The sequence below is a fragment of the Lycium barbarum genome, chromosome 5 (genome assembly GCF_019175385.1).
Source record: "Lycium barbarum isolate Lr01 chromosome 5, ASM1917538v2, whole genome shotgun sequence".
Lineage (NCBI taxonomy): Eukaryota > Viridiplantae > Streptophyta > Magnoliopsida > Solanales > Solanaceae > Lycium > Lycium barbarum.
In genome coordinates this window covers 55,042,080-55,058,389 of record NC_083341.1, presented here as the reverse complement: position 1 = coordinate 55,058,389, position 16,310 = coordinate 55,042,080, and the positions used below count along the sequence as shown (strand labels likewise).

Here is a 16,310-nt window from a genome sequence, read left to right as displayed (position 1 = left end):
CGTTAAGTTTTTTCGTCTTTCGAAATTATATTTTCTAAGTGATTTTTGGTACAATTTGAACATGAAACTTTTGAATTATGAAATAGAATCTTCTACCACTCATTCTTGCGCAAATCCATATCAAGAGAATAAATATAAATTATTATTTTTAATCACTAATTCAAATCACGTTCAAAAGAAATTAACATAATATAAATTCTAAGACTAACAAGTAGTACTCCAGTTTCCAATTACTACTTAGTAGTAAGTACATTTTTTTTTCTCATTACTTTTTATCTTTTTATTTAATTTACTTATATATTTTTAAAAAATTTATTTATTTATTATTTTTTTCTGACCAAGAGAGGCTGAGATTTTGAGCCTCACTTCTATATAGGTCAAATAAATTTTAAAATCGTGATTTAAAATCACGTTCAAACGGACATAACTTTTTTTTTTTGACCCCCAACCCCCACACCCCTTCCCCTACGCCCCGCCCCCGCGCCATCTAAAACCCTTCCAATCGAACCTCTGAGTTACCATATTTGCACGACACACTTCACTGGCAAACTCAAAACCGAAAAAGGACAGAGCATATGTTTGCGTATATAAATATAGAGAGAGAAACACTATCAAGATTCTTCTCTCTCTCTCTCTATATATCTTCTTCAAACTAAACCCTAGCAAAATTTGTACTACTATATACTCAGCCATGACACAAAAATCAAGACTTCGAAGAAAAGTCTCTTAGATCTCTGTACTAAACTCAGTTAATCTTTCATTTTTTGTTTGAGTTAAAAAGCTGGAAATTGAGTAAGTAATTGCGGTTTTGAAATGGAGCCACGTGTTGGAAATAAGTATCGACTAGGTCGGAAAATTGGAAGTGGATCATTTGGAGAGATCTATCTTGGTGAGTTATGTTTTAATAAATTTTTGGATAAATTGATGTTATTTTTTCACTGTTTTTATTTTATTTTAATTGTGATTATTTGGTGCAGGTACTAATATACAAACTAATGAGGAGGTTGCAATTAAGCTGGTGAGTCATCTCTTTGAGTAATTAATTCAGTTCTGTTGATTTTTTTTTTCAACAGTTTACTGGAGGTCGTGTCACATTTTGGATTTCGAGAGTCAAACAATTTAATTTTGACTGTGAATTTGGAATATTTAAGTTTTTTGAAATAAAATTTGCTTATTTGGAAATTACGTTAAAAATATAAGTCGCAATAATTGACAATTCAAAATATTTAAAAGATATATGAAAAAAATTACGGTAAAAAGAAGACTTGTTTGAATCTCGAAATCCGAAGGACGCCACATAAATTGGGATGAAGGGAGTAACTGGGTACGAAGTTTAAGAAATAAAGAAAGACTTTTGAAACCTGGGGTCAAAAATAATTGTGTGGCTAGAAATCATTTCATTAAGGGTAAAAAGATAAATTTAAAGTTGAATTGTTACTAACTATAGAAAAATGTCATTCTTTTTGGGACTGACTAAAAAGGAAAGAGTGCCACATAAATTGGGACAGAGTGAGTAAATTTTTTTGGGTTGATGGTTGACTTTGAAATTATCAATTATGTTTTGAAGTTATCCCTTGCTTGTCCCCGAAGGGATAGTCCAGTTATCACTTATCAAGAAGCCACATGTTGAACTGCAGAATCACGATTTGATTCTCAGTGGTCATGACTGGAAATCTCCTTTTAGGACAGAAGAGTTTAGTTGTTCATTTAGAAATAAGCTGTTTTTAGAAACTATATGCCAAATTAGGTAGTTGATGGCATATTAGGGTAACGTAGTTGATGTATTTATGTGAGCATCAAATACTATTCTGGTTTTCGGGTATTTTGGTAGTTGTTTACCGCCAAATTTGTAACTTAGGATAACAGTTGAATTTGTAAGAAAGCGGTAAAAGGCAAGTAAATTATAACCGATCAAACTCTTGTTTCGTGTGGTTAAGCCGGAGATATAAGTAAGATCAAGGATGTAAATTGCATAAACAAAGAAACAAGAACTAGAAGTAGATGGAATGCTCTTAGTTGAACGATTGAACTCACAATGGTGTTCTTTTTAAGAGAATGCCAATTCCTTTCTTTCTAAGGGAGTGTATACTTACGTTCCAAAAGAAAAGACTGTACAACATGATGAAAAGACTATGCAACAGTGTGTAAAGAGTATTCAACAGTGTACAAATACTATCAAACAGTGTCTTAGCACTAGCCTTGGGCTCGAGAATGTCAGGCCTGAAAGTCGTTGTGAGTGCACTCCAGCTGGAAAGTGTTTTGTGACCGAGGAGAAAAGATCTGATGGAAACGGTATCGCTGGTTGCCGGGCCACGGAATAGTTCTCGTCATACGAGACATCACCGGTGCAAGACATACCAGGGATAGTGGTTCAAGGATGCTTCCGGGCCATGACCCGGAAAACCATTGTAGGTTCGGATCTGATCGGAGCTAAAACTTCCACGTGTTGGATTCGACTAATCCACCTGCTAGGCCCGGGTTTCACCCCATCTAGATAGTCCCCCACTTTTCGGGTATTCAATGAAATATATTTGGGAAGTGGAAGAGTTCCTGATTTCTTGGCGGGAGAGAAGAGTGAGAAGATCTCTGACACGTGAGAAGTGAAGAAATGCCTCTCTTTGCATTTAATGACCCGAACACGCGACCTTTTGCATTTAATGCCTAGAACACGTGCTCTTTGCGATTAATGCCTCAACCACGTACCGATTGTTGATTGGGCCATTCCGAGCACCGGATACCGAGTGTGCCTGGCACAAGTGGGCTCGGTTTTTTGGAGGGTAGTCGGCTGCCTCATGTATTTTTGTAACAATGCTGATTTACCCTTTACCCTCGAGCACCTATTCTGCCTCTACAAACCAAAAACCTTTAGAGGCGGTATTTTTACTTTGTCCGGTCAAGGTCATTGGAACATTCTTACCAACATATTTTTACTTTGTCCGGTCAAGGTCATTGGAACATTCTTACCAACGCAGATGATGATCTAGATCGGGGATGGATAGATTGGTTCGTCGTAGTTCTTACGTCCGATATTGTCCCTGTGGCTCATTTGCCTTTTCCAGAAACTTGGAATAGCTCCCCCAGTTTTGGACTCCGAAGACCGTACCCCAATGTTTAGGATGGCGAAAGGCGAGGCATGGCGACAAGGGCTCGCCTCACGCCTCATGGTGAGGCGTGGCGAGCGCCTTTTAGAAGCGAGGCGAGAATTAACACAACAAATTAAAATATTAAATATGCATATATAAATACCCAAAAACTCAAATACTCACAAAATACTAGCAAATATTTCAATTGAAAAATTAAAAGTAGATAGTTGATAGTTCATGCTAAAGTCTAAAAGTCTCCAACTAGATAGTTAATAAGTCATAAGGTCCCTGAGTGTTAGCATTAACCAAATTATAACGAAGCAACATCTATTCTTCTTCAAGATCTCCAAATTCTACAACCACAAGAGTGTTAGCATTATATTGTCTCTTTATTCTGTTCTGTTTTAAAAAAGTCAGCCAACTTTTTTTAAAAAAAATCAAAAGGCGACGCCTTAGTCGCCATATGCCATAGCCGCGCCTTTTAGGAAATGCCACGCCTCACGCCAAAAGGCGTGAGGCAAGCACCTTTCACAACACTGCCGTACCCAGATTGGCTGACTGGGTACAAGCTATATTAAGTCTTCCGAAAGAATCTGCGCGGACTTGGAAGTCCGTGATCAAATTCTCCGGGTGGAAAGCCAAGAACCATGGGCTTCTAGTCAAGGTGGTCCCGCATAACGTGCCGAAGCCAGTGTTATCAAAAGCGAATAGCGCAAAAAAGCTATAAGGTCGGTTGGGGCTTTAAGCGCAAAGCGCAAATAAAGCATGGGCTTTAATGAAAAAAGCCACAATGGTGCAAAAATACAAATATATATATGTTTAGTCCAAGACTAATAATAAGATGAATAACAAATGTATGGACAAAGAAATTATGAAAACATTACGATAAAGTGAAATATCAATTATCTAGTCTCATGTCTTCGAGAGAGGCTCATTGGCAAGGAAAAGTACGTCTTAGGGCCTTGATGATGACACTGAAGCCAATGTTGTCAAAGGCGCGCTTATGCCCTGAAGCGAGGCTCAAAACATGTTGAGCGCTTTGCCTCACTTTATGTGCGCTTCAGTGTCATCATCAAGGCCCTAAGACGTACTTTTCCTTGCCAATTAGCCTTTCTTGAAGACATGATACTAGATAAATGATATTTCACTTTATTGTAATGTTTTTACAATTTCTTTGTCCATTTATTTGTTATTCATGCTTATTATTATCAGTCCAAGACTGTATATATATATTTGTATTTTTGCACCATTGCGCCTTTTTTCATTATAGCCCATGCTTTATTTGCGCTTAAAACCCCAGTTGACCTTAGAGCTTTTTTGCGCTTTTGATAACACTAACTGAAGCGCACATAAAGCGAGGCGAAGCGCTCAACATGTTTTGAGCCTCGCTTCAGGGCCGAAGTCTCATTCGATCAAGGAAATATCGGAGGGGCTTGATTCACTTCTGGCCGTGTCTTGAAAGAGACCCGGCTCCCCTTCTGCTGACCCTGAAACGGACATACCTTTGCAGAAGACCAAGAAGAAAGGACATACGCTGAAGTTATCAATTATGTGTTGAAGTCATCCCTTGCTTGTCCCCAAAGGGATAGTCCCAGTTATCAGGAAGCCATATATTGAACTGCAGAGTGAAAAATTTAAATCTTAGTCGTTATGACTGCAAATCTCCATTTTAGGACAGAAGAGTTTAGGTGTTCATTTGGAAAGAAGTTGTTTTTAGAAAATTATGCCGTTATGCGTCAATTTAGGTAGTTGATGTAATTGAGTTACTGTGAGCATCAGCTATATCTGTCTTCGTTTAGAATTGTCTAAGTACATGTGAATGAAGGCTTTCTGCTTCCTCGTTCCTTGTATTGGACAATTTTTTCACTGTTTGGGAAGTTGGGCATGTATGCTATGTTGATACAAGATTTATGATTAAAATGATCTTAATGCAAGCAAATGTGTTATCATACATGAATTTGAAGTATTTCAAGAACATTAACTTTTTGGGAAATAGTAGTTTTGGCTCCTTAGTTATTGCATTACTCCACTTTTGGTCCCCATATTATTTGACTGAGCACACTTGACTCTCAATTGGACTTAGCGTATAGTTTTGGTCCCTGGTTGACTGAGGCTAACAGGCGTTTACTTACGCATCGCCAGCAAACAAAGACAACATAAATTTTAAAACAAACCTGAAATCATATTGTTGGGGATTGTTGTCTGCTCTTCCAGACAACAGAGACAAAAAACCCTTCCAGAATCCCCTCTCATCCAGCAACCATTGCAAAATGTTATCCCAACTATAAAGGGGTTTTGGTTGAGCATATCACAGCTTCGATTCAAAATATTGCCAGTATTCTAATCCCCAAGAATTCCTCTAATCTGAGACTATGAAAGTTGTGGCTGTTGTGCTACGGCTGTTTGACAAGGCAGGGAAATTCAAGGAAGGTGAATGCTATTATGTTTTTCGGCTATTGTGGTAGTCAAGTCAAATTGGGTGAAAATTAGTTTCATTTGTCCAGGGGTGAGGACATCTTGTCTTTGCTGTGTGACTTGGCATCTAAAGATTGATTTCGTTATGAAAGGAACATTATGCATTGAGGTTAATTTAGGGGGACTTATTTTGGGAATATTCACAGTTTCTTTGTTTTGTAATGCTACATTGAAGTTCTACTCTTCGGTTATTGAGCTTCCAACTGGACATCTTTTGTATTTCTGCAACGGGAATTGTAGTCGGTCCCTCACACTTTGTAGCAAATGTAGGGGAATTAATTGACAAATGATGACTTTTTCTAAGTGCCACTGAAATTTTTACTGTTAGGGATCAGTGCCTAAACACAATTATCAGCGAGGATCCGGCTAAAGAGTTGGTGCATATAGGTCAAATTGTGATCTAATATCTCTTGGACATATGGTGTTCGCACAAAGTGAATTGTAATTACTGGTACCTGCAGCCGCCTACATGCATACTACGTAACACCACTGTTCATAGCTTTGGAACACAACCACAGTTTATTCTTGGACATATGGTGTTCACACAAAATGAATTAGAATTGCTGGTACCCATAGCTGCCTACATGAATACTACATAACCGTACCATTGTTCATAGCCTTGAAACACAGCCATCAGTTGATTCTTGGACTGGGAAAAAGATGGAGAATACCCCCATCCCCCATGTATGGCATATTCCTGTATTGCAAATACGTCATAAGATTACATATCTGGAAGTGTTTATCTTTTTCTTATTTAAATATCTGCGTACACCCCACCCTCCCCAGACCCCACCATGTGGGATCATCTGGGTATGTTGTGTCTGTTGAAGTGTTCATCTCTTTCTTTCTTTTCTTTTTTTTCCATTTTTTTCTTTTGGCCCCAACTATGTGAATGACTTGTGCATTATTATATCTTCTCTTATGTTTTAGGCTCTGATAAATGCTGGTCATATTGCAGGAGAATGTCAAAACAAAGCATCCTCAGTTGCTATATGAGTCAAAGTTGTATAGAATTTTGCAGGGAGGAAGTAATAGCCGTTTCTGTTTGTCTTTACTCTCTTTTTGACTACATTTTCATGAGTAAGCGTTCTAATTCTGTTACTTCTGTTACTTCTGTTGTAGCTGGAATACCAAATGTGAGGTGGTTCGGTGTGGAAGGAGATTACAATGTTCTGGTCATGGATTTGCTTGGACCCAGTCTTGAAGATTTATTTAATTTTTGCAGTAGGAAACTTTCCCTGAAGACAGTTCTGATGCTTGCAGATCAAATGGTTAGCAGTTAGAATAATGCTTCTCATTTTGGCTTAGTCCCACCTAAACTTGCTGGTTACATGGCTATTCTGGTTTTACTGCAGATAAATCGCATTGAGTTTGTTCATTCGAAATCATTTTTGCATCGTGATATTAAACCAGACAATTTTCTTATGGGCTTGGGAAGGCGTGCAAATCAGGTTCTATATTTTGATTATTAATTTTTTACTCTTGTTATCACAATTTCCCACTATAGTTTTATTTGACTTAAACTGCAGGTCTATGTTATAGACTTTGGTCTGGCCAAGAAGTACCGTGACACTTCATCTCACCAACACATACCTTACAGGTAATATAATAATTTTGTTAGAGCATTAGTGTTTGCAGTGACAGTGTTTCTTTTCATTGAGAATAGGCTAACAGTATAGCTCATAGGAATTTCTCCCCTTGCCCAACCGTTCTTCTCCTTGATTATAATAGGTGCAGAAGTCTTTTTTCAGTTCACTTTGGAACTCCCAGCTGAAGTGAAAAGACTGAGCAGTCTATATACATAAATTTTCCTACCTTTGGATATGATGATACTATTTGAAGAAAGCTTTTGTCAATTATCACAGAAACAGATATGATTCTTTTTGTCTCTAGTTAGGAAAATGTAATACTCCAGCTGTGGATATGTGAAAATTACAGCATGTGGCAGGTGTGTATATGCTAAGACAATTCGAAGTGCATTTCTCTAAGATATGTTATGTAACAAATGCATGTCGTGGAAAAATCTTATGATGGGGATGTATGTGTATTCCATTTTAGAAGACTGTTAAATGCTACATAGCGCTGCTCTCATCTTCACTAAAAGTGCCCCTGAATTTTTTTCTGTGTGCATGCTCATGCATTCACATATTTGGCATTTGTGTTTGTATTTTGTCTGTGCCTTATATGGAATTTGGCACTGCAGGGAGAACAAAAACTTGACAGGCACTGCAAGATATGCTAGCATGAATACTCACCTTGGTATCGGTAAGTGTTCCTGTTTTTTTATATTTGTGTCTATTTGTTGTACAGTTCGACAATGCTGTATTTCTCACTTTATATGCTATTGCTGCTGTTACAGAACAAAGCAGGAGGGATGATTTGGAATCTCTTGGATATGTCCTGATGTACTTCCTAAGAGGAAGGTAAAGTTTGCTGCAACTTCTTTCCTCACTATTGTTTTATTCAGCTTGTGTTTGACATCTAGTTATTGCAGTCTCCCCTGGCAGGGGTTGAAAGCAGGAACGAAGAAGCAGAAGTATGAGAAAATAAGTGAAAAGAAGGTGTCAACATCAATTGAGGTAATTTATTTGCAATTTGGTGATTGGATTTTCTTTAGACATATCTATGGAACATTGGTCTATAATTTTGCAGGCTTTATGCCGAGGTTATCCTACTGAATTTGCATCCTATTTCCATTATTGTCGTTCACTACGCTTTGAGGATAAACCAGATTATGCTTATCTGAAGAGAATATTTCGTGACCTCTTCATCCGCGAAGGTCTAAATGAATTTTGAAATATGCTTTTAGCTTTATTTGGTATTATGCAATCTAGGCTCCCCTTTACACTTCTATTTGCAATGCAGGCTTTCAGTTTGACTATGTTTTTGATTGGACCATATTGAAATATCAGCAATCGCAAATTGCAGCTCCTGCTTCCCGACTTGTAAGTGGTGAAATTTCGCTTTTTCTACATATGTGCAGAGCTTAGATCTTATGATGGCTGCTTTTATTAGGGCCCTGGTGTTGGAACCAGCTCAGGCATGCCTCCAGTTATCCCTAATGCAGAGAGGCGGTCAGGTGATCTTCCAGTATTCCTTTTCTTATTCTTGTGTTCTAAAATAGAGAACATTGAGGTTTGTTTTTAATGTATCCGGCTCTGTCACCTACTTGTGGGTACTGGTAGAAACCTTCCTGTCTCTTCCATTTGGATTTTCATTGCGCCTACTCAATCATTTGCAGGTGAGGAAGAAGGAAGACAACCAGCAGATCCTTCTCGAAGGAGAAATTCTGGGCCGCTTATAAATGCAGGAAGTTTGTCCAAGCAGAAGAGTCCTCTCAGAAATGATTCTACCAGCAAGGATGCTATGGTAAGTATGAGCTGGATAAAATATGAACTTAGATAAGATGGTAGATTCAAATTCCGGAGCTCTCAAAGGGCCATTTCTAGGACATAGATTAGTGCATGATCGATTGTCAGAGATCAGTCCATAGTCAAGTGTAGTAAAACCTGAGTGTAACTATCTTTTTTGTTGAAGTGCTCTGCCAGTTCTAAAATAACTCTTGCTTCAGAATCAGATGTCATCAAAAGAATTCAGATAATTTGGACAGAGAATCTAGTTCTGTATGTCCTTAGTCCCAGGGAAAAAAGAAGATAAGAGATCACGTGTTCTTTTAAGGTTTCAAAGTTGTTGGAAATGGAAACTTATATATCCTATATCTGATAAGTGATCTTTTGCCACATTATAATGAATCGTCCAATTTTTCAGTTGTCAAGCTCCACTTTCCTGGGACGATCAAGTGGATCGTTGCGGCGAGGTCTAGTGTCTGGCAGCCGTGAGACTTTCACTATGGGAAATGACTCTGATCCTACACGTTCTCGAACGCCTGAGGCAAGTCCAGCGACCATGCACAAAATATCAAGTGGACAGAGAATCTCCCCCCTCGTTGGATCATCAGATCCTAAACAGACTACTTCTGGTATGAAGAACTATGAATCGACGCTTAAAGGAATTGAGAGTCTCCATTTTGATGAGGAAGATAAGGGTCAGTAATGATTGGAAACCCCTTCATCACATTCTTGTAAATCTCTGACTCGTGTGCTTACACTCAGAAAGAATTTGACGCCCTGAAAGTTGATTTTTTGTTTTAAATGAATTTCGAGTTGCAAATTAGGGATCTAGAACGTGTGATTCGTGCAAGCAAAGATTTATAAATAGATCTGGATGATGCTAAAGCAGGATATCAGGTGGTTTCAATGCAAGCTTAGTGTGCATGGCTCTCTGTGTTTGTGCAATCAGACATCTTCCATAATCTTTAAACCTTGTCCAGATGATTGGGGAATAGTGAAACTGTATATTGGTCATTGTAATATTTAAATGGTCCCCAGTAATATTCTTCTAGTTGAATGAATGTCGCTGAGTGCAAATAGCAGTTCTCAATATTTTTTTTAGTCCTGGTCGTTATTTTACAAGCATGTGCAAAATGCTAATTCCCTTCAATCAACTTTGTAACAGAGTCAAATGTACGCCATCTCTATCCTTTCGTCACCAAGATAAATGGGATGTGCGGCCTTACTAGCTGCAACTTCACAAGTGAGGTTTCGATGTTTGTATGGCTTGATTTGGTGAAACGGGAACAATACTTCTGTAGTCTGGTTACCCTTTCTGTGGTCAGTTTTCTCAAACGCGTGATAGACAAATTGAGAGTGGTGACCTCTAATTATGTAAAACTTTGATCTCCTTCCTTAAACATTACTAATAAATAAATTTGAAGTAAATGGACCCTAAGGTAGACGTAAACAGAGATAAGCTAAGATATGTGGTGTCTATAATTGAAATCTGGTGCAAGGATTACTTAACTTTGACCGGCAAATGTACCAAAAACTGTTCACAATTTAGGCAGATGAAACCTAATAATATTCATATTTTCTACGGCTCAATTCATATGTAGACCTAATATTCATAATTCTCAAACTAAGAACCAGGATTCCTAATTTCTAATTAAGAAGACACATGGAAAATCTTGTACGAGGGTCGACCATTTTGGAAACCACACTAGTAAAGAACATTAAAATTGTTCGTAGAAGAGATCGCAGACCAATTCCAAACCTAACGGTCTGTCTAAAGCCTCTATTTGCAAGTGTGCTATAATACTCGACATTGTACTTCAGATACAACCCTTTGATGTCAAAATCTAGCAATAGCTACCATTGTATAATATAATAATGGATTACACAACGCCCATGTGCATTACTCACCAGTTCATAATTTTAGACATTAGGACCACTAAATTAGACATTACACAAAGAAAATGTAAAAATGAAGGGGGACGGAAAGCGATAGAAATGTATAGAACCCACCGAAATAGTACCCGCTCCTATATTTTTGCCACTGAAGGAGGAAAATAGCTTCTTACAGGAGATCAGCAACATTTGCTGGCAGCTCCTCAACAACAACGTTGTAAAACCTCTGAATATCAGCCAGCATCCTCTCATCATCCTTTGTTACAAAGTTGATGGCCACACCCTTCCTACCAAACCGTCCACTTCGTCCAATACGATGAAGATAATTCTCAGGCTGCGTGGGGAGATCATAATTTATGACCAGGGAGACTTGTTGGACATCGATTCCTCGGGCCAAAAGATCAGTGGTGATGAGAACGCGGGAGGACCCAGAACGGAATTCACGCATTATAATATCTCTAGTGTTCTGGTCCATGTCACCATGGGTAGCTGACACTGTATGGTCTCTGCTTCGCATCTTGTCTGTCAACCAGTCAACTTTGCGACGAGTATTCACAAAGATCACACTCTGTGTAATGGCTAATGTTTCATACAGGTCGCACAGGGTTTCAAGCTTCCATTCTTCCTTTTCTACATTCACATAAAACTGTTTGATACCTTCTAAGGTCAGCTCATCACGTTTTACAAGAATCCTCACAGGTTTGTTCATGAATTTTCGTGTGATTTCAAGTGCCTCAGGAGGCATAGTAGCAGAGAAGACACCAACCTGAATCTTCGGAGGCAAGAGCTGGAATATATCGTAGATCTAGAGACAAAAGAAAAGAGGGGCAGGCCATGAGCATAAACTTAGGGAAAATAATCCATGTCGACAAAACCAGTAGATGCACAGACAAATGCAAATATGGTGTGGCGGTACTAATTTAGTTCATAGTAGAGGTAATAGACCTTCAACACATCAAAGGAAAAGGGAAAGAACAAAAAGAAAATGACACACATTGGCAACGGTGCAAAGCTGAACAAAATTGTCACATGTTGAATGAATGAAGTCATGAATTTAATCAAACCTGATCCGAAAGATAGGAAATAACATGCAGAAAACAGCGATGTTATTCTTGCCCTCTTATTAAAATTTTGAGCTTGTTGAATACTCTAAGAGCACTGTACACTACAGCCATCTTTTCCCATCAACTGAGCCTCCCTCCCTCCCCCTGGCACCCAACATTCCTCACAAGTCACATTTCACATACAATGGATAACTAACAAAAGAAAATATTTCTTGCACACATCATAATAACTCAAATCTAAGAAAAGCTAAGTGGTTGGAGAACCTTTCACACAACAGACACGTAAAAGGGGTAAGGATGTATAAAGAAACATATGCACGTATATACAGGAGAGAAGGGGCATATTGGCCACAAAGGCAATTTTCAATCTAAAATAGTTGACCTGATCCTTGAAGCCTCTCGAAAGCATTTCATCGGCCTCATCCAATACAAACATCTTTATATGATCAGGGCGAAGTGCCTGTCTTCTCAGCATGTCAAATACACGTCCAGGTGTTCCCACAACAACATGAACACCACTTGAAAGGATGCGTTGGTCCTCCCGAACACTGGTTCCTCCCACACAGGCATGTACCTTCACACCAAGGTAGTCACCGAGTGCCCTCATGACCTTTTCAATTTGTTGTGCAAGCTCACGAGTAGGTGCCAAGACCAAAGCTTGACATTCCACAAGTTCATAGTTAAGTTGCTGCAGAATTCCAGAACAAAATGTGGCAGTCTTCCCCGTTCCAGACTGGGCCTGTTGAATTACATCAAGACCTTTGCAAAAGGGTACAATTCCTCTTTGCTGGATTGCTGAGGGTTTCTCAAAACCTACATCAAAATAATCCAATATTAAGTACATCATATGAAACAGGAACAGAAAGAGCGAGAGAGCTCATATGTGCAGCATTTCCTTTGTTTCTTTCTTCTCTTCTTTTTCCTTTTTTGATTGGTAAAGCAAAAGGACAACATTCGCAATGATCCAGAATCACGAACTGAAATGTCGAAAGAAAACAGAGGCCAGATGTTACTCAGTTATACCTCGAGTGTTACCACTTACCAGTCTACCACCCCTTTTTTACAATGTATGCATTAATGAAGTACAAGAAAAAGCGGAAAAATGTTTCAACGAACCATAGGCATAAATGCCCCTGAGAAGGTTCTCCTGCAGACCCATGGCATCAAAACTATCATAAACCTCATCGTATGACGTAAAGAAATCTTGCCCATCATCAGCTGAAAGCCTGCAGCGAAATCCAAAAAAGCCGGGTTTTTAGGATACATGTTCTAAACGAATTTTAGCAATAATTCATAGGAGTAATAAATACAGAAAAAAAAAAATAAGGTCAAAATGAGGGAAGAAGCAAGCGCAGCCTTCTAGAAATGCATAATCAGTGAGCAATCAAATAATTGGCTCCTGGTACTTACAACTCATTCATTTTTGAATCAAATTGACGAGCATCAAACTGTGATCCTTCTGGAGCTGCGCCTGCCATGACTGGAGAGATTTCACAGCATGTCAGCAGCAAAGGATCATGGATAAAATTAAATATTATCAAATCATCAATATCACCATAACTCAATACAAGTTGACTGAATCAATTACAAATGTGCAGGTTCTCATTGGTTCGATTAACCATGCTTTGACTTAAACAAGGTAAAAAGACCAATTTAGCTCATTTGCACGATTAGAACTGCACCATTGAGTTTGAGAAGGAAAAATAAACTACACTTGATTTAACAAAAAAAAAAAACAATTAGCTCCACATTTGCACGGTTAGAACTGCACCATTGAATTTGAGAAGGAAAAATGAACTACACCTATTTGATATGAAGAAAAAGTTTGGATTTAATTTTTGATTCCTGTGTTTCTTGTACAAATTGCAAGTTCTTAATTTGGTTCACTAGAATCCAACCCATAATTTCTCTTGCTAGAATGTGACCGACCATCAAGAAGCAAAATTGAAGACATGCAACGACTTGAAAGAATATTTACTTTTTATGGGAATTAACTTAAAAGATTAGGTGATACTGAGGAGGGTCGGACCCTTTTTTTTATTTATTTCTCTCTTTACTGTTCAATTTCGTTTAAATTTCGTTCTCACACCACCTAAACTACCAGCTAAAAAAAAGACAACAATACACATGCATAATTAGAAAAATAGAATGTGAAAGATGTGATTCATCACTTTCTTAGTTAAGAGTTCTCAGTTGAAGAATGATGAATTCAATCTGGTTTATCAAAAAGTTTGAAGCGCGGGTCCTAAAAAATAGCACACTAATGACATTGAAGTAATTTTTTGGTTTCACTGCCATTTCTCAGTTGTATAGAAGTTAGAGTGCTATTGTTAGTAGTTACTAGCTAAAAGAAAACTATGCTAAAATGCATAAGTAACAGCGTGCAACACCTTCCACAAGCCTCATCACTCAAACTACCAACTACAACATTCATTCTCTTAATTATGACATTTCTGCATACTCGTCCAGCTTAGAAATGCCACAAAGGCATCCAAGGGTGTGAACTAGTGGTCTGAAGTGGGTTGAGGAACATGAAGTCTCATGTTCAAACCCCACTAGAGACTAAAATACTAAGTGATTCTTCCCATCTGTCCTATCCTTGGCGGACAAGTTACATGATACATGTTGCTGGTGGGAGGTGACAGGTATTCGTGGAAATAGTCGAGGTGTGCACAAGCTAGCCCCAGCACCACGGTTATGGAAAAAAATGCCACACAGAGCCTCATAAAAGAACACAATTTCAACTCTCTTTCAAGTACCAAAGATAAGCAAAAGCTCCATCATGCTTGACAGTATCGACTTTCCAAACAAAATATCTCAGTCAACTAAATAAAAGAATCAACCCACACATCAAGAATTACATCTATATGCCCCCTCCGGCACATTTCGCATGATACTCCTTTTCATTTTAAAACGTCCTAAAATGGCTGACACAATTTCAGTAATAATACTCACTCTGTCTCGATTTATGGACACTTTTCGCTTTTCGAGATGCAAGTTTAATTTTGACTGTGTTTGAACATAGAACCTTTAAATTTTTCAAAATAAAATTTACATATTTGGAAACTACGAAAAAGTTACCATAACTAAAAACAACAACTACCCTCCCACATAATGGGGTCTGGGGAGGGTAGGATGTACGCATACCTTACCCCTACCTTTGTGAGGTAGAAAGCCTGTTTCCGATAGACCCTCGGCTCAAAAGAAACGGAACAGTTGCAGGATTGTAAGAAAAGTCACCATAATTTAAAGTATTTAAAAGACACATGAAAAAATTACGGTGAATGAACAACTCGTTTGACAATAGAAAGCGAAAAGTGTCATATAAATTGGAACAGAGACGGAGAGAGTATTTATTATATACAACTATAGCAGCTTTCGAGCATTCAGATTCTTATATATAAAACCTTTAATTCAATATTTTCTTCAACTATTATAATATACAAGTCAAATTAACATCTTAAACACAGTTTCCAGTCAGGCACTGTGATATGACTGAGAGTACTACGTAAGGTCACAAGCAAGCAAAATAAAGGAGCTACAGATAAAAAACACACCTAAATTATCACTTTTTTGCAAGTTTCACACCTCAACTATCCATGATTCTATTTACCTACCTAAATTATCACTCCCTTTGTATTAAAACACACCTCGATGCTGAGTTGGATAATTATTTGAAATCATTGGACAAGTCAACATCGAGTTGTGTTTTAATACAAAGTGAGCGATAATTTAGGTAGGTAAATGGAACAATTGATAGTTGAGGTATAAAACTCATGAAAAAAGTGAAAGTTTTAAGAGTGTTTTTGACCATTAACTCAAAATAAAATGAAAACAAAAGGGGGCATTGCATCTAACAGATTACACGTTGGCATATACAGCTGAGTAAAATAAAAAAATGTTACCTGAAGATGTAGAGATGAGAAAGAGAGAATGAAAGTTGAGAAATTTAGGGTTTCCGCCGTGCAGTTTTGAGAAGACGGCGATGATGCTAAGAGGAAAAGGAAGTGTGAGTGTGTGTGAGGGTTCCTTTGGTAACGAAAGCGATTCCCTTCTTTTTTTGCTTTTACCAATTTGCCCCTTCGCCTTCCACAATTTGTACTACTACTAACACGTGTCCTTGTTGGGACTTCCTTAGAAGCCGTTTGGACATGATTTCATCTCATGAGATAAAATCGTGAGACGAAATCATATTTGAACATGCAATTTAAATGTTTTAAGTTGTAATTTTTTTTTAAAACATAAAAACTCCACAAGTTGTGAAAATTATTAAAATTTTCTCAATTCTTATACAATCTTACCAAATGTGTAAATCATAATTTATAATAAAATTAATACGCTACTAGAAGACCTTTCTAAAAAATACAACATCAATTGATCAAAATTTAGTTCAATAAAAAAGAAAATTTAACATGAATAGTAATGTAACTACTCGTTAATATAAT

At 37.8% G+C, this 16,310-nt stretch overlaps 2 protein-coding genes across 2 annotated transcripts; one reads left to right on the top strand and one right to left on the bottom strand.

The window, feature by feature from the left end:
* Positions 1-504: 504 nt before the first annotated feature.
* Positions 505-10,009, top strand: LOC132640848 (casein kinase 1-like protein 2). The gene is made up of 14 exons (XM_060357632.1): positions 505-889; positions 978-1,018; positions 6,517-6,586; positions 6,681-6,829; positions 6,914-7,009; positions 7,088-7,158; positions 7,762-7,823; positions 7,918-7,981; positions 8,053-8,137; positions 8,211-8,337; positions 8,424-8,503; positions 8,574-8,637; positions 8,800-8,927; positions 9,327-10,009. Exons 1-14 carry the CDS (start codon positions 814-816, stop codon positions 9,609-9,611), a joined length of 1,398 nt encoding a protein of 465 aa, XP_060213615.1. The 5' UTR covers positions 505-813; the 3' UTR covers positions 9,612-10,009.
* Positions 10,010-10,738: 729 nt separating this feature from the next.
* Positions 10,739-15,930, bottom strand: LOC132640847 (eukaryotic initiation factor 4A-15). Its single transcript, XM_060357631.1, has 5 exons — positions 15,771-15,930; positions 13,276-13,345; positions 12,982-13,091; positions 12,248-12,678; positions 10,739-11,606 (listed from the first exon to the last, which is right to left on the bottom strand). The coding sequence occupies exons 2-5, from the start codon at positions 13,341-13,343 to the stop codon at positions 10,971-10,973; spliced, it is 1,245 nt and encodes a 414-aa protein (XP_060213614.1). The 5' UTR covers positions 13,344-13,345; positions 15,771-15,930; the 3' UTR covers positions 10,739-10,970.
* Positions 15,931-16,310: the final 380 nt, after the last annotated feature.